Source organism: Manduca sexta, chromosome 17 (assembly GCF_014839805.1).
Source record: "Manduca sexta isolate Smith_Timp_Sample1 chromosome 17, JHU_Msex_v1.0, whole genome shotgun sequence".
Classification (NCBI taxonomy): Eukaryota; Metazoa; Arthropoda; class Insecta; order Lepidoptera; family Sphingidae; genus Manduca; species Manduca sexta.
Window position 1 is genome coordinate 10796250 of NC_051131.1, and position 26975 is coordinate 10823224.

General features: G+C 37.3%; 1 protein-coding gene across 1 annotated transcript in view; it reads left to right on the forward strand.

The window, feature by feature from the left end:
• The window catches only part of LOC115449509, a 233322-nt gene that overhangs the window by 196341 nt on the left and 10006 nt on the right, over positions 1-26975 (forward strand). The window contains exons 5-14 of the mRNA XM_037439633.1: positions 6060-6124; positions 20068-21110; positions 21812-21884; positions 22898-22938; positions 23405-23563; positions 23859-24114; positions 25015-25209; positions 25437-25638; positions 25734-25897; positions 26078-26175. Of these exons, the coding sequence (XP_037295530.1) occupies positions 6060-6124; positions 20068-21110; positions 21812-21884; positions 22898-22938; positions 23405-23563; positions 23859-24114; positions 25015-25209; positions 25437-25638; positions 25734-25897; positions 26078-26175 (2296 nt within the window). The remainder of the gene's footprint in view (positions 1-6059; positions 6125-20067; positions 21111-21811; positions 21885-22897; positions 22939-23404; positions 23564-23858; positions 24115-25014; positions 25210-25436; positions 25639-25733; positions 25898-26077; positions 26176-26975) is intronic.

Sequence of the window (26975 nt, forward strand, 5' to 3'; positions counted from 1 at the left end):
TTAAACCCAAGGTACTAAATACGAAATCGATTACAAAGTAAATACTACAAACTGGAACAATTAAAACTGGCAGAGTTCACCACCTAAGTCCGCCCCGGGACCGTGAATGATGGAAGTCTTCGAGACGTCGCAAAATTATAATACAAAAAACCCGAAAACTAGTTTTATGCCGACGTCTAACATTCGCGTAAACATAAGAAATTATCGAAAAATTAAATTTAACTTTAAGAAACCACATTCATCGCCGTGGTAGTGTGTCACGAAGCACGACTCGCGACACTATTACGATTTTCGCTTACCAAATGAACGTTCATTTCGCTGCAGATGTACATAGTTTAACTAACAAGGGACTGTTAATTTAAATTTAGTATCTTAGCGTCGCGTAATGAACGGCAAGATGATTGCTATAATGGAATGGTTTATTTTGCTCCATATTCGACTTCGCACTAGAGGTTTGAGCGTTTGTTTGTTGACAATATTTAAGACAGCTGTGTTTTAGGTATTTATGTCAACTATAACGTTGCTATTTGTTGGTGGTAGGATATATTTTATATCCACCCAGATATCGAATACCGTATACAAGGTGTTAAATCCGTCATAGTACCCCACGTAATAGCGTCGCGTTCCGAGATCAGCCTGTATATATACAGTTTCAAAAGGCCAGCATAATTGTGTCGACTGTCCAGGAGTAATCATCTCTCATCCGTCGACATTCTATTGGACATATATAAAAAATAACATTGAATAAGAATAAAGAAGCTAAAACATATAATATTAAAACTTAAAATACTATGAATAGCACGGAATATCTGATCTGGTTGCCCAAAACCTTTCTATGATATTAAATATTACCGTTTTTTATGCACATCGATATTATTACATCCTCTGTTTAATTAGCAGCAGTTAAGATAGCAAATTATCATCTAAAAAATAAAACAAATTGTGAGTGAATTTCAATGAAAAGGATTTTTTTTTAAAGATAGAGGGAAATTAATCAAATGTCGACTCATATTGGTCAATCCTGATCTCAAATAGAGCTAACAATACACTCCTGACTTGACATACAGATCAGCACAAAATAGAAAACAACATTGAGTCATATTTAATCAGTTAACCAAATGTGAAATGAAAATAAATCTATTGTTAAAAGAACTTTCATGCGTATGATTTCGCTCAAGGTAACATTTCAACATCGTCATGCTAGTTATATAAGTGAATAAGGGCTATTTTTCCCCGCAATTTTTTCTAGAACGCTTTCTGTAAACATTTCATTGCGTAAACGTTAAAGTCATCTGTAATTAGCCCGTTTCGTCTTAAGAATTTGTATTTAACATTAAACATAAATTCACACTCGCGACTCGGCGACGTGCGTCACACGTCTTCATGCAAATTTATGAGACGGTGGCAATTTTTAATTACTTCTATGTCTGAGCATCTGTCTGGAGGCGGCTTCAATTGTGGCTGCTTCGAGATGCTCCCGCGACACCCGTGTGGAGAGCCACGGAAACACACGTAGCTAATTTATATCTTTAAGCAAAGTATGGAAATTTTGTTACCTGTGTTTTTCTACAAATATTTTTCAGGTCTTTATGTAGGTAGGTATAATACTTAGCAGTTTCTTGTATCGACATTGGAAATTTCAATGAATTTAATTTAAAAAATGTATTGTTACTACTTCGAACATTTATAGAAAAATATTTAAGTGCAAAACGAATTACACAAATATTTATCTTTGATATTGATAAATTTCAACTGCTGTTCCAATTTATTCGATCTAGTTTGGCCTGTTCCCTCCGTTTAAATTTTTTGGGTAATATTATGACGCAGAGCGAAGTTAAATAATTATTTTTGTTATTGATTTGCAGTTAATTTAAATCGATTTGTAGCTATCGATGACTGCACCCTTGTTAAGTTAGCTGGTGGTTAGATATATTTTATATCAGCCCGGATAGCTACGTGCATAAGGTGTTAAAACCCGCAATAGTGGCCCAAGTGTGTCGCGTTCTAGTATCAGACTATGTATACCCGGTTCCAACAAGCCGGCATAATTGTGTCGACTACACATGGGTAATCGTCTCTCGCCAGTCGTCATTCTATTGGACCTCAGTCCACTTACCATTAGACGCAGTGCCATTACTTTACCCTGCACCTATATAAAAAATGCATAAATCCATAGTATTAAAGGAAACTTACATTGTATAAAACAAACGTCACGCACACACTGTACTCCATTACTCGTGCAAGTAGAGTCATGCAGGTGACAACGCCGCGAGGCGTCGGGGAGCGGTTAAGTGTGGCATTTTACGGCTTTTATGCATATTTGATGGCGCCGCCATAATCTCTGCGGTGGGGGAGCTCGGGGTAGGCAGGCAACTTCACCTGTATCCGATATGAATTGGTGTTAAGTACTCTACTTACGTGTAATCTCTCGCACATTACGTTTACGTTATGTTAATTAGATAATTTGTGGTTAATGAACTAAATTGGACAAATAATTAGAATTAGACTTGGGGTTTTATATTTTTGCTTGCTTGAACTAAAAATAAATAATATATAATAATGTACTGTTAACCAGATAAGTAGCTGAACAAATACAAAACCCCAAATTATTATACCCGTTAAGTTTAATTAAACATTCCTGTTCTTCATGTGAAGTAAAGAAATTTCATTTTATTTTGTGGAAACAAGATATATTGGCAAAAACAAAACAACTTGAAGTTTTAAATTTCTTCAGCTACTTATGTGGATGTCTGTACATACAAAACCTTGCCTTATCACAGAGTGCTTGTAAAATATCACGTGTAAACTATCGAGTGAGTCAAGTCACATTAATACACTGCTTTGTTAATTCTTGCAACTAAGCGGCGATAGCCTAGTTGGTTGTGGAACGGACTGCCGAGACGAATGTCCGCAGGTTCAAATCCCAAGGGCTAATACCTCTGACTTTTCTATAAAAAAATTATGTGTGTATTCTTTGTGAATTATCGCTTGCTTTAACGGTGAAGGGAAACATCGTGAGGAAACCTGCATACCTGAGAAATTCTCTATAGGAATTTTTGAGGGTGTGTGAAGTCTACCAATCCGCATTAGGCCAGCGTGGTGGACTAAGGCCTAAACCCTTTCAGAAGTAGAGGAGGCCCGTGTCCAACAGTTAGACAGTATATAATAAAGGGCTGATATATTATTATTATAAGCAGTAGAGTATCATCGGTATCCTGTTGAGATCTCATTTGAAAGATACTATATCAAGTTTAGCTATACTATGAAGTACTCTATTTTTCAGGGTTATATGCGCAGGTCAATGCCATGAATATAAAACATTTTTATTCATATTGATTTTGCGCTTTTTATGGGCATTCGTGGCTCTTACCAAAGATCAGGCGACTTGCTCGTATGTGCTTCCAATACTAGGAAGGTGCATTCCTTCAAAAGTGCACAGATAGGACTGCGTGCACTGTAGGGACATTTTGCAATATTTTATATAATTCAGCGTTATATCATTCATAATTAAATTATTTCGATCTTTACCTTGTTTTATTGCTGACCAAAAGTATTTATCGACTACAATTATTAAAACTCGTCATGAACATTACCTTTACCATTACAATACAGCTACATCGCTTCAAGCAGTAAAAATTGACAAAACTAACACAAATAATTAAATAAACATAACACAAACAATTTAGGATACAAGACTGTAACATTTAAATAATCCATCGTTTAAAAGGCAAAGCCGATGAATTTGAAAATAATGACTGGCATTAGAGTCGTGCCAAGAGGGCTGTATCAATTACTGGCCGTAAGCAAACAGGGAATTATGTGCTCAATATTAAAATCAAATTTACGGACCGCCCGCGCTTGTAATGCGCCCAAACATCCACGCTTCGGCATGTGACATGTGGACTGGAAACCCTTGTACGAGTAGCAGAAAAATGTAAAAATAATTGTAGAACTCTATTTCATATTTTACGGTAACCCGTCTATGTCATAAATAGCAAGAATATTAATAGTGGTATAAAAAGACAATACTGGTGGTACGTCTCTCATATGTCCGCCTGGGTAGGTTCCACCGCAATGTCTATTGCTGCCGCCAAACAGCATTGTGTAGTCACGGTTCTGTTGCGGTTTGAAGGAAATTGTAGCCAGTGTAACTACTGGACATGAAGGGAGTTAACATCTCACGTCGCAGGATGGCGAGCACGGTGGAATACCAAACAATACTTTGTAATACAAGGTCCTGGATGGTGTTTCTACTGTTTATGGGCAGTCGTATTGCTTACCATTAAGTGAACGGCAAAATGGCATCGTCATTCAAAGCAATAAAAAAACATTGATTCAAAATACAGTACTTTTTATAACATAAAATGCTAAATATTTTTCATTAAATAATAGTATTCTGGTCCTAAACGGTGTTAAATCTATCCAGCCCAAACAGTACTGGTGCGCTATCTATAACTTGTCAAAGTCAACAATACTCAGACGGCCACAAATATACTACCAATCTATATACTATCATTATAATTTTCTCAGTGTCATACTATTATAACAGTCTGTTCGTAATAAGTATATTTGTGAATGGTGGTACATCTTTATTTGGTAAGCACATAAGAACAATACTTTACTAAGAAAACTGAACTAATATTAATTGTATGTGTAAACTGTTGATGTTCCTGTGTATAATAAATAAATAAATAAATAAATTATGGTCCAACTATGTTTACGTTAATTAAATCAAGGTCAGTCTAATCAAGATTTCAAATAATCCGTATGTTCTCTTTAATTATATCGTTAGTAATTATAGAAAAGAAAGTAATTCGTTAATACTTCTTTCCTTCACATTTGAGAATAAAAAGCAAAGAACTTTTCTTTTTTTTTCTCGTTGATTTTGTTGACCTTACAAGTTAACGCGTGGTGATTGGTCGCGCAGTAACAATTAAAATCGCATTTCAGTAAAATTGTAAAACACGTCATACAGTAATTACTATGGTTAGTATAAACATAACGTAACTCACATTTAAACCTGTGAATTGAAATATTGATTTTCGACATTGTAACTAAGCCTGTTAGATTAAAACTGATTTGATGTTATACTGTGATAATTCTCTAATGGTTATGTCTTATTATAAAACACTTCTTGAATTATGATTTTGTATGAGATTTGGATGTAGGCCGCTAATAGTTAGGTCTGGAAATCTTAAGGGGAGGGCTATGTTCAGCTGATGATTATATTATTAGACAATCTTTCGTAAATAATTAAGATCACGATACGCTCGTAGTTACACTTGCATAAAATAATTGCTATTTCGTGATAAAGATCATTATCCACTTTTCCCAGATGACAAGTATTTTTATACGAATTAATGCAAACATTATGTGCCATCCATTCCTTCCATATATTAATTGATTCATGTGTTAATGGCCAATGAACAATTAATATGAATTACCTTAAAAATATTTAACTTACTGTAATAAAGCTGTAAGAACAGAGACGACATTGACATATAAAAAATGACATATATAAAAATAAATGTGTGTATGTATGTTCCCTGCGGACTCCAAAATGGCTGGAGCGATTTTATTGAAATTTTTAGGTGATCTTCGGATTAGCTCAGCGGATGATCCTGTGAAATTAAATAGCGATCGGAACTCCAGAAGTCATCTGGTTAGGTACAGATGTTAACTGATATCCGTGCGAAACCGGTGCGGGTCGTTGATTTAGTAATAGTTTAATATAACTAAATTAATATAAGACTTGACTGCCGCGGTGGCGTAATTGTACTGTATGCGCTGTCCGGAAGCGCTCTGAGGTCCTAGGTTCGATTCCTAGGTGATATTTATTTTTCTGCTCAGTATCACCTCGGAGTCTGGAATTTGTGCCCGATATGGCGACAGGTTTACCCCCTATCACATCACGGGACGGAACACACTAGACGAAAAGTGGGTGCCCTGGTTGCGCCTCTGCATACCCCTTCGGGGATAAATGCGTGATGTGTGTGTTTAATATAAGATGGTGACGTAATTGTAAAGAAATATTATAACAATGTTTTTATTTGTTTCAGGAGGATGAGGAACTATATCTACAACAGATAACACACAAACTATTCAGGCCGTCCACTTCGAAAGTGTAAGTTACTACACTATATATATTGTTAAGTGTACTTCAAAAATACTCAAGAGCTTTCCGTGCAAATACTTAAACATTCATTATTTTAACCTGCCTATATTTTTGTTCTCACAAATTTATATTAAGTCTCATCATTGAGTAGTTAACTGATTTTTATATTGATCATAATCAAGAAATTTTATTATAACAAGCATATGAAGATGGAGTATTCGTTTCGGATATTACCCGTATTGTACATAAATTAGATGAATCTATTCTTATTTAAAAGTGGATCAACCACACATATAATCATCATAATTAACCAAACATTATTTCTACACAACGACTCTACATTGCAATCAATACATCTTACCAAGGAACCAATAAGACACCAAATACTAACTTGAAACTGAACACTAACTCACCTCAAAACATCCTTATAACATGCAACTAAGTCGAGATATCGCAAAATATGACTACAACGGAACAGACAGCCCGAGGCACCTATTACAGTTAACCATAAAACAGCGTGCAATTGTCGCATGCGTTATTTATTTATGTATATTTATGTAACGTGCATAAATATGTGGGGGGAGCGTGATCCTCGACTCGCGGTAATTATTGCGTGACTTATTGGCGTAGGAAGATAACACGCACGTCGCGGCCACAATATTTAGACCTCTTTTAAACCTTCGGCGTGCCTAACAATTTATGACGTTATAACTACGTAAGAGAAGCGAGGGAGGCTAAGTTACAACGGTGACATCAACCGCTCCGAGGGTTGTAGCAGCTTTATCTACTCGCTTGACTGTTGATCGTGACTTTCCGACAGAGATTTCGGTAATTACGCTGATTATAAGAACGAATCGTGCTTCGTTCTCTGAATAGGAAAAATAAATCAACGCAAATAACATCTGATTTAAGAATTTAGGGTATATAATGCGATTTTTGATGTCGACAAAATATTTACAGTTGTCATCCTAAATTAACGTGTATAGTTAATTTTACCCAGTTTACAAATCGTTTATAATCTAGATACATATTCTACAATATGATACCGTTTATGTTAATAAAATTTCCAACTTATAGCCTATTAAGTATTTTGTTTATAGTTTCAGGAACAAAAGACAGTAGAACGGAATTAATAAGAGATGTACTAAATGCAAAGTCGTGCTTAAACAAATTTAACAAGTTAAGAAGTGGTGCGCGAAGGTCGGTAGGCTATGCAGACGAACTCCTCACAACTGCCAATGTTTACCGCAACACAACTCATAATAGACAACAAACGGTAATGCGACAAAAACTTAGTTTCGCCAACATCGCTCCAAAAAGTAAATGAAGACACCTTCCTAACCTTGTTGCGAAGTTTGTTCCAATAAAACAAAGTTCCGAACAAACGAATGCATTAAAGCCACCCGCAAACTGATCCAATCGTAATATCGCACTCGCAGACATCGAAAGTTAGTATGCATTGACTTTGAAAAGTCGTCCAAAACTAAGTTGGGTTATGTTTATGAAACTATTCGGATGCGGGTGTGTGCCGCCGATACACATGCAAGAACTCGCGCCCAACTCGAGGCATAGTTCGCTAAGTGGAACAGCTGTAAAACAAAGTAGCGAAGGGTCTAGGAACTTAGTGTGTACGTTGGCAACTATTCGACGCGTCAGCCGCCGAAGCGAGCACATGTCCTCGACGCGCTCCGGCACCTACGCACCACGCGGCTCCACTCCACCTCTGACGATACTTTGACACTTTAATTCGTGAAGCGGACGGGCCAGCGGCAATGGCCGCCGACCGACGATTTACAAATAAGTTAAACTAGGTTTTAACTAAAGTATTGTGGTGGAATGATAACGAAGCGGCGCCTACGCCACCCCTCGGTGACGCGCCGCGCGAGCCCGCGTGCAGATAAACTTTTAAAATGACTTTGGAAGCTTTTGAGCTTTTAATCGGTAAAGTTGTACAGACAGACAGTTCGGGCACAATCCTTGAACCGCTTGCGCCGGCGACGGCGGCCGCAAAACTTTGTTTTACAGGACTACTTTTCTTCTTGTTTCAAGGTTGGACTCTTAAAACAAACTCCGGTTCGACGGAGTTCGCGAACTCGGGCGCGAACAATTTACAAATTTCTCTCTTTCATAACAACTAACTGCCGCTCGGCGCGCCGGCGAAAGTTGTCCTGCGTAGATCTTAATCGCATTGTCTGTTGCGCTCGCGGCGCGAACAGCTGATTGTGACGACACACTTTATCGAACTTTTGCTTTAATTTGCCTCGCGGACGTCACCGGGTGCGGCCACCTCCCGCCTGGACCCATTGTGAAATCAATCGGCACCGAGTTTGCGACACTCGTTGGACGCTACACTGGCCCCGACTGATGACGCAAAAACTTTTGCCAATACCTAAACATACCAACCCCTGTGTCGTGTTTATTCAATTCGTTTAAGTGACATCGATAGCATTGGCCGCGGTCGAAAAACTCGTCTGCCAAATTTGACTCCGCGCCCCCCCTACAACGGGTGGGAACTTCTTTTTCTGTTTATACCTCACCTGCCTAGAACCCTAAGTGGTCTCGCGTGAAAAACACTGATTGGCGTTTTATGTGTAACCGTCTGCCTTTTATTTGATCGTTGCTTCAACTCTTGGTAGCTTTTGATATATCATGACTGATAAGTGGACCCATTTATAGATGTCTGCACATTAATTTATCGAACTAAGCAATGACATTTGCAGCGTTGTTCGACAATAGAATAATGCCAATCTATGCTGGTTTATTTATTGAAAAACTGAGTCTGTAATGCAGCCATAGTATTTTACATAGGGCTTATGTACAGCTGTACAAGATCGTAACATAAGCTAAATGCAGTATCGGGTATTGCGCGTAAATTTTACGTAACTAGAAATAAATAGGTTGCGGGTGTGTGGGGCGGAGCGGTGTGGGCGGCGGCGTGCGCGCGCACTCCCCCCTCCCCGGCCCGAGCGCCGCGCCCGCACCACCCCGCTCACCCCTCCGCCCCCGCGTGTCCAGCCTGCTTACGAGCGCCGCATAGTCCGCGAATAGCGCCTCGCGAGCCACCCGCACCGTAGAGCTCGCTCCTCGGCCGCCGCCAGACTCGGCCCACGTACAAACTTTTCCGACGTAGCCAGCTGCGCCGTGTAGCGGTCTACGAAAAATGCTACGCGCCCAACCGCGCTAATATATTGTGAATTTTTGTGAAGTGATTTTTTTTTTATTTTTATTTGGTGTGAACTCGTGAATTAATCAAATAATAAACTATAGTGCGCGATGAGGAGTGGCCCCTCCGTTTTATAGCGATGTCGGCCCTCGTCCGGCCCGTTTGGTAAGTCCCCGTCTGAATTAAAATTTGACAATTATTTCGATGCCGTCAACTATTTTCTTTTGTGGCGAATAGTTGAACGTCCGGTCATTCGGTGTATGCGTCGGTAGTGTACCGTTTGTTGAATGTGCGGCATTGTTATTTCAGCGGTGTATTCATCGTATGTGAAAAACTCAAGAGTGATGCAAGAATTAAAAAAAAAATCGTTCACGCACAAATCCCACGCTCTTAAAACCATTTCACGAAATGCTTTCAATTATAATGTTGATAATTACGAAGCGACGAATGTCATGCGAGTGTATAATGTTGTGTGTTTGATGTGAGAATGATTAATGCGTGCCTTTGGTATATTTGCGGTAATTGAATAACCTCAATTAAATCGGCAAGTCGGCAAATAACCGCGACATTAGGCCCGAGACGGAATACGTAATTACGCGACGTTAAACGTGTTAACCCTTCGTTAAACAAATACCTATATGTATAAACACGGAATTAGCATAACTCCTTCCACTTTGACGTATTCTATTTGGCATTAGTTAATTTTTTAGAAGCAATACATTATACTTAGAGATATAATTTTGTGGATGTCGGTATTTAAAATCCTAAGTAAGCAAAATTCTGCAAATTTTGTTAGCGAAAATTCAATTTTGCTATAATAGTATTAAGATTAATTATTGCTTCACCGAGCTAAGAATATTAAATAGAAAACTTCAAAAATTTTAATATAACGTAGTATTTGTTTACTTACGACAATAAAAACTTTGTCAGTTAACACTTTGGACTGTGTACTAATAACTTTATAATCGAACTTAGTAATTGATAAATATTATTGTTCGTTCAACTTAGGCTGTAAAAATCTTCGTCTAAAAGCATTATACCAGTGTGTTTTAAAAGTAATTCTATATTATAGATATAAATATATAACAAACTGTATTCAATTACCTTTTGTCTAATAAAACCAATAAAATTCTGCTTAAACAGTAATATAAAAACAGTTGATTTAAGTATAAAGGACTTTGACCTCATTAAAATACGGAACATTTTAGATTTACCGAGCTAATATTTGCGAATTTCACAAGTCCTTGTCCCCAACATAGTACCGTTCCTCAGCTGTCCGCCCTCTCATACTCCACGCGGCTCGCCAAATAAACAATCCTAACAATTTTTATTTTTACTTATAAAAAAAAAAAATTGTGTTTTTGCAAATAAAATGTTATAAAAATATACAGTAAAGAGATTAATTGAATAACAAGTAAACACAATTATTTATCTTGTTGAAATTAATTATTAACAAAAAATATTTATCGACATCGGCGACATATATTATAATTAGGACATAATAATATCTTTGTACAATACAGTCAATTAGCAAACACCTCAAATATTTTTTGTTTACTTATGTTATATTTTGTTACCTAATAATTGACTAAGGTAGCATGACCGAAGGAAGACCAGTTCCTAACAAGGCCACTATTTTTATGTTTTCAGTATTTTATGATGTAGTGCAAAAACATACTTCGTTTTTTTTATAATATTATGTTGTCAAATGTTGCAATTTCATCAAAGGTTTTTCTTTACATTTTTCAAGAAACGATTTTATGAAGATTTTATATTTGGTGGGTCTTTAAAACAAGGGTATAATTAAATCGAAATATATCTACATTTAACTTGACCTTCAACTATATAACACATATGCTCAATACGCTTGAAAAAAATTTTGAAAATGCATGAGTAAATAAATTTATTATACAACATGCCATATCTAATAATTTATAAAAAATCTGCAAAATTAAATAAATAATAACTATTTATTAGTTTTCGTTCTGAGTACCGAAAGCGAGACTATGAGCATGAATAGCCTCTCATTATTCTTACGTCATGTGCCTACTATTTATACTATACACAGTGAAAAACATACCACGATGGTTCGTTGCGACAAGAAAAAATTCAAAATAAGCCAATACAATAGCCTGACAACCGACAAAAAATCAATTTCATTCAATAACCGCTTACAATTGTGTTCAACTACAACAAATGAAAAAAAACGGCAAATACCATGCCAAGAAAATTAACAGATTTATTAAAAAAATCCACACATGGATAAAACTATTCCCACATTTGATTTAATAAACCTGATGCTATAAATAAATTACCTGCCTACAAAAACCCGTATCATGTTAACAATGCCGGTAAAGTGTGGGTATAACAGGTAGCGGTACACATTCAAGGGCGGCGCGCCCATCTAGATAACGACGTTAAATTGTTTCCACTCAAACGCGGCTATCTGACGGATCTCGATGCTTTAATAAACGTTGTTTTGCGTTTTAATTGTTTGAAAATGGAATACGTGTTTGTTTTTTTTTCTAGTTGCTACGGAACTTTTTACGAATTTATTTATCAGTAGTATTTAGAACTACACGAATAAATCAGTTATAGAGGAATTTATGAAAATGCATAATAAATAGAATTGGACAAAAATAATAGTAAAATCGATGCTCAAAGACGCTACAATGCCAATCGTTATTTAAAAAATCAAGCACTCTAAATATATGTAAATATATCGAAAGGAATTAGAAAGAGACATTTTGTTAGGTAATTTCTTTGAAAATTATAAATACTCAGATGTAAAAGTACAAATCGATCAGATATATCCCAGTACTGTATTGCGCAACAAGCAGGGAGCAAGTGTAATGTTCGCAAGTGAAACGCAGAGCGTGTCCGCGTGCATCGGGAGGGCTCGACTCACCGCGCACTCGCCCTGCCATCGACTCTATAGGGTTGAACCGTTGCAAAATTACTTAATATTAAAATTAATAAACTCTACTTTCTTAACCGACATGGATTTAATGGTACCAATTACTAAAATAATATGATTGGTGTTATGACTAGACAAAGCATTAAAGTGTTGCTAAACATACACACGTTATTGTCTAAAAAATCATTTACAAAAGGAATATATTTATCTTTACTTTTCGTAGATATTTACCTCACCTTAATAAAACTTATGAAACATATTTACGAAACGTGTTATATTTAAAAGTGTAAAACTATCTTTCATTAATGAATCAGTTTGTATAATTAATAACCTAATGTTCTTAAAATTTGGTAATTATTTTTATGGTCCTGAAGCGACTATGTATGCACCCATAAATTATTGGAATGTGTGTATCGCTATTCTAAATTATGTATAAATTTGTTTATACTAAATCACATATAAACGGTAGGAACCATAATATAAATAGAAGAATTTATTTACTACTATCTAATGAAAGTAAATAAATAAATTCTCAGATGAAATAAAATACTTATGTAAAATAAAAGTTTTTCCAAAGCGGCCCGCAATTGATGGAGACATCGAAAACATACATAAAAATAATACTTAGGTACAATAAAACATAAAACCTTTTTTCTTTATTTAAAGGCGGTTAAAAAAAAGTATTCTAGGTACAATTTTGAAATGAAATGAAATGTTTGGAAGTAACTGAGCGGGATCTGAATGAATTTTGGCACACAGATAGACCATGCCCTAAATTAATTTATAGGCTCCTTAACGTCCCGGTAATTTGCTCTCGTAAAATATATTTTAAGTTTTTTTCAAATAGAGTCCGCTAGCAACACTCAGTACATTATATCTTTTATCCCTAACATAACATAGTATTCGATACGAATTGTATCATTTTCACTTAAAAAAAATATATTATATATTTTATACGGTTTTCTCAACTCCTAAATTTTTTTACATACAATAAGAAGAATATTCTCTAGTAACGCAAAAAAAAACACTGAAAATATTATTGTCTATATTAGGCAATACACGAGGAAGAATATTTACTAACGAAAAAAAAAACACTAAAAATATTTTGTATATATTAATTTAATCATTGAATATAAAGTTCCCGTTCGTGACAACCCTACGTTCGCCTCGCAGGGGTAAGGGTGCAGAGGCTGCCAGTTACAATGCATCGCACACGACACCATTACCCCACTTATTTAAACTAAACTATTGCTGTATTGATTTTTCCACTCATATGTTGCTCTTTGTTCATTTTAAAATCGATTAGCAGAGTTTTAATGTACTTTAGAACGATTTTAATAAACAATGTGTTAAACATTATGATAAATAATATATAACGGCATGAATACGTAATAAGCATACACTAGGAGTGTAAACAAAAAAAAATATTTATACAATTGACTAATCAGTTAATTAAAACTTGTATTGAAATATATCATTATTGAGTTAAAAACATCAGAGATAACAAAAATATTTAGACACAATAATTCTAAAACCATGACTTTCACTCTAGATGTAAAAAGAACTTGTGAAAATTGTCTTTTATAATGTGTTAGCTACTCTATAAATTATTAAGAACCCGGAATGTAAAAAAAATATTAAATAGACGAGGAAAACTCAATTTTACTTGTTATCTAACATGGGACAAAGGACACTACGTACTAAACGCAAACATGATTTATATACGCGATCTTCCAAATAATGGGATATGGGCCAAATTTATAACTATTTTTACTAAGGTAGAATATAATTTGAGCGCCCATGCGGTATATAGATGACATAAACTGCTATATTAGTGTCGAATTTGTGATCGATTCTTGTCTTCAAGTTGACCGTTAAAAAAAGTATTTATCACGTAGGCAAACAAAGCTGCACTTAGGATATGTCAAAACAAGCTGTAGTTATAGTTATCATTACTTAATAACATTTAAATAAATTACTTTAAACAAATTAATACTACGGACACTTTAAATAGGGATAAAATTAATAAAAAAACGCACAAGGTAAACCAAGTTCTGGCTGGGAATTATGGGAAAATAATAAGATAACGCGTCGGGATCTTTTTCGAGTACCGACAATATGAGGTCTAGCTAACCTACCAAACTATTACTAACTACTTAAGTGATGAATTGATATTGCACTTCGTTACCAATGGAAATCTGTCTGTGTTTGACATTACAACTGCTAATCAATAGGATTATTATTATTTACCACGTATTTATTTAGTCAAAAGTTATAACAGATTCAGTCCAAGTATGTATTCTTGTACAAGATTGTTGTCAAACTGAACTGCTCGTTTAAAAAATCTTAAGATATACTTTACGTTCCAATAGTGCAAGGGATATAGGAAACAATACATTACACGGGCTTATGTCTTGGAAATATAAATCATTCCAATTTAAATGCACGGGTAAACGCAGATGTTTTACCGGATCCAGTGAGGTTTTGTTCAATCCTCGAATATGTCAACAATGTATAGCTTGTTTATCGTTTTATAACAAATAAGTTGTTAAATTTAAACTAAATGTGGCGGTAGATTTAAGTCCTAAAAAAATAATTAACTAACCCTCGACACAAAACCCCTTAAACACGAAAAATGTGTTTGTTGTCTCTTTCCCTTTATTATAAGTAGTAATATTTCGAATCAAGCGTCTTCTCGTCAGTGGATGACTAAAGATGTAAGAATTTCGTCCTCCCAGTCTGGAGCTCGGTCACTTTGTTTTACGTCGGGGGATAAAAACAGTAAAATACTTGATGGACTATAGTTGCAAATCACAGTAGCTAGGTAGATATATGAATAAACATAAATAAACGAATAAATAATCTCCATAGTATTCACTTACATATTTATTATCATGTATATATAAATTCTAAGGCTAGTTATAAGTTACTGTATAACTAGTCAAAGTGCATAGGCACTTTACACTTTAGAATAGTAAAGACGTTATATATAGCGTTAAATACTACGGAGAGTGTTTATTCCGGCTCTCCTACAACCCGGTTTTATAACTTTGTCGGTAACGAATTAACCGTGCCTCTGGTGTAGGTTTTCATAATCGATGAGCATCACACAGGTCTATCTTATAGGTAATCTCCTTCTATAGAAGTATAGTATCTTCTTGTGTGATTCTAAAGCTACAAAGCTTTTAACCTCGAAGGGGTAGGCAGAGTCGCAACCGGTACACCCACTTTCCGTGATGTGTATTTTGTCCCATAATGTGATAGGAGGCGAGCCTTTTGTCATATTGGGCGCAAATCCCAAATTCCGTGCTGACACTGAATAGAAATACCCATTATCACATTTGCATGACTCCCAGTTGTAATTCCAGTTCGCCACTGAAGCAGTCAAAACCACAACGTTTTAAATAACAAACAATATTAAATACTGGGTATAGAGAGCTACTAATATATTCGAGAGTGAAATAAAATGTAACTGGTATACAAAGAACGTCTCTAATTATATGAAATTTAACCAAATATATCCATGATTATGCCCTAACTAAACTAATTTAACAACGTTAAACAAAACTGCAATGAAATTGGATATCAATACAATTGCCCGTACAAAGACAAAGCTCTTGTATCCATCCATAATAATCCAGCCTAGTTCAATATGGGGAGGAATATGGATTACAATGTGTATGTGAAGGTTAATAAAAATACTTAAATTGACTAGAAAAAGAGTTTCAAATAGCCTAAATCAGTAGAATATTTCTAACATATCTAAGTCCGAAGGTGCCCTGGGTATGGACGATTCCTCATGCCGTTTGACAATAGCGTATTTATTTATGTCACTAAGAAATCACTACATCGTCCGCTCTTATTTTAAATTGTATCTTTAAGGCGATACCTCAAGGTCCATTTTCATACATTTTGTTTCACCTTTAATCTGGGTAACTAAACAAGTATTGGCAAGTAAAGAATTTAAATTCACGTCTAGTTAGTGATTAGTTCTCGCAGTTGAAAGAAAAACATAAAAATAATTAATAATCATGGATATTTCGGCCTTTAAAATTTAATATGACGAAATTTTAAAGGCCGAAATATCCATGATTATTAATTATTTTTATGTTTTTCTTTCAACTGCGAGAAATAATCACTAACTAGACGTGAATTTAAATTCTTTACTTGCCAATACTTGTTTAGTTACCCAGATTAAAGGTGAAACAAAATGTATGAAAATGGACCTTAAGGTATCGCCTTAAAGAGGAATTTTGTTTCATGCTTTAATTTTTGCGTTTCTAAATTCATGATTACCGTATTAAAATCTATAAAATACAAAATCTGTAGGTATTAATGAACTTCAGACTGGTTTTGAACTACGAATGATTTAGCTCTTACTATTACTTTTAATTAATAAGAGGTAAATCATTCAAGTAAGTATTTTTTTATATCATAGTCGAATTTGCAATTCGGTGTTCATTGTATAAAGCTCGATTCAAAATTAAATACTTTTGAAACCTGTAATTTGTTCGATATCACCTATAAAGTAACGTAACTTAAAAAGTGGTTACTCCATAAATATGTGATAAATAGTAATTGTATTTCAGACAGCAATATGTACCTACTACATTGTACAATTATGGACTATACAAGTTTTCACCTATCTTACGCTGAAAGTTAATAATCCCCATAATTACAGGAGGTGATTGAAAACTGACACCTATTACGTAATAATATTAAGTCCTTTCGCAAAAAAACGCAACTACTCGTCTACACAATCAGTCATAACATACTGATAATATGCTCCACACAACACAAGATGATAATAAAATCCTTACGATATATACAACTATTTTACCTTTTACATAGAAACAATGAAAACTAAAGTAATCTTTCATTACATCTATCACCTACAACTACTTCATTACTTTTATTGATGACAGCATGGTTAGAAAACTGGTGACACAGCGTTCTATTCACAAAGTTGATGAATATCTGCAAATTTATTTTTTTGGAAAAAAAAACTGACTGAGATTGACAATGTTTGAAATGGGAAAAATTGATATATCAAGGGTGCCCAGGTTGCGTCTCCGCGTACACTTTCGCAGAACACAAGCGTTTAGTAAGCGTGCGTCTAACAATTAATAAATGAAAAATATTTACACAAATTATAATATGACATTAATATTACTTCCGAATAAATAATCATTTTATAACATCGAACATTCGTGTTCTCCGAGTGTCCGGTTATCAGTAATCCTCAGCCATCCATCGTTATAAACTCAAATCAAGTTGCCGTTAAAGCCATTTAAACTGGGAACTCAATTCGGGCTTCTGGCCAAATTGGAAGTGTATTTATCTTTCCCGGGGAGTCGATTTAAAAGCAAAATCACGCGAGCACACGACGCCATTATCGCCGGCTCCCGATCCGCAGGCCGCGGCAACTCTATGAATCTAATCCAGAGGATTTACCCGCTGATTTACAGTCGAGCCGCACCAACGAGGGCGCGACTGTTCGAAAGAAAAGTGATAATGTCTTAATCCTACCACACTTGAGTTTGCTCTTCCCCCGACCTCCTCGCAATTTTATGGTCGCTCGCTCTGACGTGCGTTTTGATTTACGATTTCAATAATTAAGAATTCTAAGGTGCAATTTGAATTTGGAAGCCGCGAGGTCTTAGGGGCCGCGGGAGGCCGACGCGTGTTTCTTATTGCTTCACCCGGAAAGGGTCCGACGTCTTACGTACCTGCTCTCTGAATTAGCGTATAAATTTATGGATTTACCAGAAATAACACCATTATACATTAAGCATTTCATATATTTTGTTTACTAGAAGGAATGTATCGTTACCAAATTATGTTATTTAAATACTGGGTTGGCTTATATCGTTCCTTAAACTTTACTAAATCAATTTCTTTAGGAATCATTGTGACCAATTAAAAACGTCAATGTTTAATATCCCAATATTAGAACGGGTTCAACGCTTCACTTAATCCCGATGTTCCTTCGTCCGCAAACTCGCACGGTGGATGATCCTTATATCGCGACCTAATCTCCAGGCATTACAATTAACGCGGCCCCGAGATAACCCGCCACTCGCCACCCGCTGATAAAGGCCACACGAACACTAGTTTAAACCGGTTAAGCATCCACCGCCCTCAGGGTTTATCTAATTACCCTACGGCACACGAGTATACACGAACGTGGAATCGCTCGTTCCGACCCGTTGTGAGCGTTCGGGAACGTTACGCGTTACGTTTAGTGTCGGCTACTCGGATAGAGAGTAGGGGAGTCACGTACGTAAATGTTTGCCGAGGCTTACTATCGGTATTTGGGCCTTCCGGTGAGCCCCTCGAAGGTACAGTCAAGGACCATCGATTACGATCTCGACTCGAGTTGGACGCATATTGCACAAGTTGGGAGAGAATATCGGCGATCAATAAATCAGGCCGGTTGGAGGCGAGCGTCTTAAGTTTATTGTAGCGTCTGGATAATACTGTTTCATTTGCTATTATTACGTTACGCTTGATTGGCTATTGAATAATTATGATTACATTTAAGGATTTACGTAAACTAGCATTAATATACAGACATGAATATATTTAAAAAATATAAATGGAATTTATACTTACAAAATACACTGTAGAAGTTTTATGCAAAGGACCATCACAGTTAGAAAGATTACCTTATTCAAAATTGATTTTCACTATGTGCTCCAAACTAAGAATCATTTCGAAAGGCAATTATAGAATAATGGTCATTAGATTATAATTAAGAATCGAAAAAAATTTGACTTCTATAACATTGGTACTCAATAATATATTCTAAGTTCAATCTGCTAGTATCTTTTGACCTTAATTATTTGTTTCATACAACATAATTAATAACGGCTATAGCCAATTGCCAGTACACGCAAATATTCACTCCATACTATTGCCATCAAAGACAAAGTATTAGGCAACAGATGAAGATCTCGTTCCTTGTTCGTGGTGTAAATTTCTCCATATAAATACTCCAATTTATTATCTATTGCGAAGTGTATAAAACAGTTCAGTAAAAAAAATGCCATAATATAATACGTTTAAAGAGCCAGTCATACATATTACACAAAAATTAAAAGTAGGAAAAAATAATACATTGTCAAAGAGATGAAATCGATACCAACAACACTTATACCAAAAAGGAAATAATAATGTTTACCTCTGCGTTGTTTTCTAATATTTTTTTGCTCTAATATAATTTAACGGGAATAGAAAATTTTTGTGAAGAAAAGACAAAAAATACTTTTATATCATTTTCATAAAAAAATATTAAAACCTCCTAAAACTACACTCAAAATTAATTTAAAAAAGTTTACCATGTTAATAATCAGTTTGACACACTTCAAAAACTTTTCAAAGTTTGTTACCCGAAGTTTTTTTACGTTTAAATCGTTTGAAATAGACGGTTAAGGAAATGCGTGGTGCGTCGTTTGTTTACAAATTACGAACAACAACAAAATTGTGAAACGGTTTTATCGTTACATAAACATTTCGTAACAACCTAAGCGTCGAACGTTCATGCTTTTTAACTTAAGTTTCAAAAGTTTAGTTCAAATTGTTTTGCTAACCAATACTAACATTTGTCCGTTTGTTTTGACGATGTCGAAATTATTTGGTCTGAAAGCTCTTGAGTGAAATGGTTTTTACGTGGGAACGATTTTTGTGCAATTAAATATAACTAACAGTGCTTCTATGTGTTAACGTCGAATGGAACGCCGAGAATCATTTCCGCGTAAAAATATTCTGATTGTGGATGGAAAATCGAATCGCAAGTACAAGCATTATTTATATTTAATTGTTATTAACCTCGCAGAGCGGGAATGTGTTTGATTGTTCCGTTTCTTGCAGGACGGCGCCGCTGAACGCGCAGCCTAATCTCTCGCAAATCAACAAACGGCGGTTGGAGTTTGGCGTAGATGTAGAGACATTCAAGCTGAACGACCGGCGCCTGGATCGGATCAGCAGTGAAGGCTCCATGGATGAGGAAGAGGTGATCAACAAACGACGGCGAAGACTGCTAGATGACGAGCGAAGAGACGAACTTGACTTAAGATGTCGTGCCATGCCCATGCTGCGGCCGCACACCATCCGACAAACTGACGTCGACGATGAAACGCTTATCAAAGAAACACAAGCCGCGCTTATAACACTCTCAGGGAGCTGGCCTCGCGAGCAAGCCGCACAGCACAGCGGCGACGAAAACGAAGATGCGAATGGCTTCGAAAACCTATTCACTGATAAACGTTCTGAAAAAATGTTACCTACTTCCCCGACGCCGTCTTCGGAAAGTGCGGACGGATCACACAAAAGTTATTCAATGCGATATCCGCCCGAGGAACACGATTTAAACGGCACCAGCGAAATGGAAGACAAAATAAACAGGGCGAGGGAGAGAAATGAAGATTACGACAGGCAGAGCAAACATTCCAACAACTACGACGGACCCAACTTCGATGAACTTGGCGACTCGTCTTCCAACGAACTTGAGATAGACATGTCCGACAGATGTGACGATAAATATGACGTCGACATCGACATGAAACCGAAACGGAAAAGCGAAGTGGTATCAGTTAATAAGCAGTCATTATACAACGCTTACAAGGCGGCCACTGCGGCTTTACCTTATTCAACGCAGTCCGCTTTTAAACCACCGGCAGAAGTAAAGCACAGGATTCACGGAGCGACTCTTCCCAGCGAACCTTTCGGCGGTTATTCGAACGACCACGATAAGAGTTCCATTCACAAGGGCTCGAAGCAGTATACGGTGCTGCAGCCGGCCGGCGCTGGGTCCCGCGCGGCGACGGCGCTGCAGGAGGCGCGCACGGTGCCCTCAGCGCAGCCGGCGCGCGACTCCCGCCCGCTCTCCGCGCTCTCCCCGCCGGTCGTCAGAGGTACCGGCCACCTTCACCTCAAACAACGATAGTCAAACTTTCTTAACGACCTGCCCATAATGTACAACTCCGTTATGAACTAACTTGAAGTTTGTTTCAAGGTCGTCTCGTGATATCTCATGACGTAGCTGCACGTTGACTTCCAACTCAGCTGTCGTGCGAGTCCTAAACTTAATGGCATTGTGTATAAATAAACCTATAAGTAAACAAAACGTTATCTGCTACTACAATTACTTTACTTTTTTGTATTATAGTCGATCAGGATCCAGTATGCTAATATAATTAGAAATAAATTGTCGCTCGTGTCTGAAATAAATAAGAGTCGTCAGTAGTCAAAACAAGTTAAAGGCTCCACCTACGCCGGGCTCGTATATAATGTGGCTGAGCATTTTCCTCGTATTGCTGTGGGATAGCTCGTTTTACGTCAGAATGTAAAGCAATAAAAACAGGTCAGGGCAGGGTGTGGGCGGGGCGAAGTCGCGCCGCCCCGTCACTCCTGAAAGAAAAATTGCGAGTGGGCGCGCAGCCGCTCGGCGTTCTTTATTTTTTCTTTGAAGTTGTGCGTGGGGTGGGGCCGGGTGGGGCGGGGCCGCGCAGGTACGCCCCGCGGGTGGCACGCCCGCCGCTATCGATCCGCCGCGCACGCCCCTACCCTGTGATTAGGAAAACACTAATTTGTGCACCGGTCGATTTGTTCGCAGAAGGCAACAAGTGTCCCACACCGGGGTGCAATGGGCAGGGCCACGTCACCGGCCTTTACACACACCACAGGAGGTGAGTGCCCATTGACCACAACACATTACCATGATTTTCAGACCAAATACACCTCCACTCTACATCGGTTTTAAGCGAAATACCATCTAACATAACATAATAACTAGCATCTGGTAACAGCTGCGGAACACATAATGAACTTGCACGTCGAAGCTTTGACTTATAGTTGGTTTAAACACAAATATACGTACCATATAGGTATTAGTATAACATAAATGTTAATCGATATTTACATAATGACACCAATTTATAATGCTGAATATACTTTCCTCACTTAAGTGTAAGAACTTATTAAAACTCTGCGGTTTTTACGAAAAAATATGTTCCCATTACATAAATACTATGAATTATAACAGCATTTAACATAAATAATAAATATATGCCGTGTTTTTAATAAAATTATAGTGTATAATGAGTATAAATAATTATAAATTATATCACAATATCATCCAATGCATCACTGGATAGTTGGAATTATATATTTTTTTATTAATTACATTTTATAAACAAAAAGTATAAGGGCGGACTTTATGCCGAATACTTTTTCTACCATTAAGGCGATACCTCAAGGTCCATTTTCATACATTTTGTTTCACCTTTAATTTAATATGACGAAATTTTAAAGGCCGAAATATCCATGATTATTAATTATTTTTACGTTTTTCTTTCAACTGCGAGAACTAATCACTAACTAGAGGTGAATTTAAATTCTTTACTTGCCAATACTTGTTTAGTTACCCAGATTAAAGGTGAAACAAAATGTATGAAAATGGACCTTGAGGTATCGCCTTAAAGAAGGTAGATATAGTAATGACCAATGATTTAAGGGTTCATATTCCTGCCTGTACTATAATGAGGTGTGGTTTCTTGAAAGTAGACGCACATAACATATTAATTTTATGGTGCATTTGAAATATCCACTTATTAGACTAGGATTAGAACTTCTTACACTTTGAATTCATTTTTAAAAGCGGTTAAAAGCAATATACTGATTAAGCAATTTGTTCCCTCAGTCTGTCAGGATGCCCAAGAAAGGATAAAGTCACACCTGAGAGTAAGTAACTAATCTATAGAGTATAAAATGCTTGCGACGTTTTTTTGCGTCAGATGTACCTTTTGTTTTGTAGATTTTTAGATGCAGGATTTTATTTTTTATTCACTTGTGTCACCAGTTTCTTCGCCACCGTAAACATATATTTAAAAAATTAAATCTTTAAAATTCCCACAGCCTTTTTTGACAACTTTGGCTTTTTAAATGTCGTTTTTCACATAAGCCCTTGTAAAAAATATTTCTTTATACTAAATTCGTGTCAACGATTCATTCGACGATATAGGCCATCGTATAATATAGACATCGGCAAACCCAAACACGCTAGCACAACAATGTCAGCCTAAATTCGGATTTACAATTTTTACTTTATTTGTATTAACCTCATAGTATTATTGTATCACATTAGTGCATATATCCTGAGGTGTACACACTGCTTTACTATAAGGCCATATCTTCGTTGTATGTTCAGTATTGGCGTTGCACGAAACGATCTTGAAGTGCCCGACGCCGGGGTGCAACGGCCGAGGCCACGTGAGCTCCAACAGGAGCACGCACCGCTCCTTGTCCGGGTGTCCGACCGCCGCCGCGCGGAAAGCCGCCGCCAGGTCGCAAAGAGCTAGACCACAAGGTAAATAATAAACTTTATAGTTTTAATCTCTTCCATCAGCCGCATTCATGTTTTCGTTGACGAAGATGTTGAAAGAGTAGGTGTAATGGTATGAAAATGAGCACATTTCTCACATTTAGGTATCGCTCAAAATTCCCTAACCATTTTTACAATATCCTACCGAAATCATTAATTAATGTAAAAATGTTGCCCTCATTCAATGTTTTTGCGGCAATTTGAATTTAGAATTCCTACACTTAGGTTACAGCTAGACAGAGTTGATGCGGTCATTTTATAATAATGTCCACTCCAACAGTGCCTATATCAACTGCGATCACGATATCGAGCGAGTGCGTGCCGAGCGCGCGAGGCGGCGAGCGGGAGCAGGCGCCGTCGCCGCACAGTCCCGCCGTGAAGCGCGAGGCTGCCGAGCTGCTGGTGCCGAAGCGCGAGGCCGCCGAGCCCGAGCGCGACTCCCCCGGCATGGAGACGCGCCACGCCGGCTACGGCGCGCCCACCGACCAGCGCTCGCCGTACGACCGGCCGCCCGACGATCACGTCCGCTCCTACAGGTAAATCTAATAACGTGATAAAGGTCAAGCTTTTCAAAGGCTCTGACAGAGGCCTAATAAATACGCAACACTTCATATTACTTATACAGGATTTCTTCGATATCTGATTTTAATGAAACAAAGATTATATTCTGCTCCCATTTATAATTGTCTTACCTGTGAAAAGTACATAAAAAAATTTTCAGTAATTTCGAAGATGTGCCCTAACTGATAGAAAAACAGCCAGAAAAATAAAAATCGGTGATTGGTTTCTATTATTGATCTTTAGTCAACCACTTTCTTTTTTATTACTTTCCTTTAAATATTCACACTAGATTCTGCTGTTTTGTAATATGTTATCGGAGGTAGAGCCAATCGCCATTCTGAGTCTAGATCTAAGTTCTAGATACTATACAAAATATTATTCAGTGTATGTGCCGCTCTTTGAACTTGTGACTCCACATCCAGTAGTATATGAAAAACACCAAGTTGTTTTGATCCTAATTTACTATTTGTTCAACGATACTATTAAAGATTAGAGATTAAGCGGTTTCTTTATCTAGCACAAAATTATTGTTTTATAAAATCAAATATTTTTTGCTTGAATTTGCAAACAACACATGATTGTTGGTGGTAGGATATATTTTGTATCCGCCCACATAGCGACCACTGTACATAAGGTGTTCAAACCCACCATAGTGGTCTACGAAGTATGTTATGTTCCAGGATCTGCCTGTTTTTTTTTATCATTATATCGACTGGCGAGGGATAACACCTCTTTACAGTTGAAATTTTATATAAAACCCACAACTTACCATCAAATGCAGTTGGGACCACTTTGTGACACTACTGTGCCCATATTAAAACATATACAAGATCAATTTTTCGAATATTTCGAATGACACCCAATAAATTCCGTAGTCAAATGAACGAGGCGCGGTACGGTTACGAGACGCGGTGCTATGAGGGCGCGCCGGCGTTCGAGCGGTACGACCCGCAGTGTCCGCAGCGGCCGTACGGGTGGGAGGAGGAGCGCTACCACGATCCACACTTACCCACGCCCATGAAGACCGACCAGTCCGAGCAGGAGACCACCTCCGGGCCGATATACCCTAGGTACGTTACCGGATAACCCTCACGATACACCGAGCTTATGTGGTAAACGAGACCGTGTCACTTCCATATTATCGGCATTTGTTCAAACTTGATCGCGATTTAATATGCAGAATCTTCGTTGTCTAAACGCGCCCAAATCTCCTTAATCAGACAATCCGGTAATGCCACCAATGCTTTTCAACTTTAAGTTCCAAATGATGATCACCAACGGTCATTGCTGTCCGTAGACCAATGTACCACTACGAAACTGGTGGTGGGGTGGGCGCTGTGAGCGCGATGGGCCCCGGCGTGCCCCCCGGCTTCTCCGCGATCAACCTCTCGGTGAAGATCGCGGCGGCGCAGGCGCAGCGGCCACGCAGCCCCACACCTAGGGATCCCAGGGATCCGCGTCCGGCCATAGATCTGTCAAGTTCTAGTGGTAGTCCACAGGTGAGGTAAAACCAGACCATTGGATCAAAATGAAATTGGTTAGAATGTTCCCGTTCATGTTGAAATGATGTCGGTATGTAAATGTTTCACAACAGGGTCCCTACGCCTCGCCGGTGTACACGAGCGCGGGCGGCGGAAGCGCGGGCGGCGCGCGCGGTAGCCCGCAGCCGGGAGCCTCGCCCCAACTCACCGCCAGCCCCCAAGTGCCCAGTCCGCAGGGCCAGACCCTTGACCTTAGCGTGTCCCGTTTACCACATAGGTGAGGCCAAAACACATAGGATTAATTGTTTTCCATGTTTATATTATATTGATTTTTTCATTATTGTTATATCCATTTTATCTATGTATTACTGTAACTTATTTTTTGTTATTAGAGTTGATAATTATATAAAGATACCAATATAGTTAAGACAAATTTTATGTATAAATTTTATTGCAGTCGCGGCTTTCCTGGCGCCGTATCGTATAGTCGAGAATCAACGCCGGACAGCGGCGGCAGCCATCCTTACCTAGAAGCTTATCATCGAGACACAGCTGGTGAGTCATTAGTCAATATTAAAGACAGCTAATGAGCGGACAACTTTTTAATATAATAATAATAATTATATATCAATAACATTGTCAAATTTGTGTTAAACCGGAGTTTACTGTCATCACTATAATTTGTATAGGTAGAGTTATGACTCTACCTATACAGAGCTAAAACTATGGTTTTAGCTCTATAATTCATTAATCGCAGTTAAAATGAATTAAATTACCATTACACAACTCTTTAATTATTGTTATGTCTCTTTAAAAGTATGATCCCATATATCATTTATGAAATAAGACGTAAATTCTGATTCATCTAATTAGAATATTCAAATTTTCGCCGTTCATTTAGTTTGAAATTAGAATTCTGTGTATGAGTCACGACATACGCCAACTTGACGTTCACATTAGGGGGGCCTGGGTCCCTATCCACAGTGGGGTCGTAAAACAGAGCGTACAAATTAAAACGCAACCGCGATTATCACTCCCCGACACTGCGTGCTCTACGCGTCGTACTCGCGGTAAGAACAACCACAACATTAAAATAACAGTATGTACAATTTACATGGATTTCCTTTAGTAGATTTACTATATACCAGTAATACCATAATTCAATAAATATGTCTGATATTTTACGTTATCTTGTGCGAATAAATAAGGAACAGCAATTCTGAAATATTGAAGATTCTTGACTTTTGTAATAACAAATTAGTGTCTTAACAAAATATTTTATTGTATTTGGATGGCTCACAGCTGTTTATAACAATAAACAAAAATAAACTAAGTACAATTAATTGTAATAAATA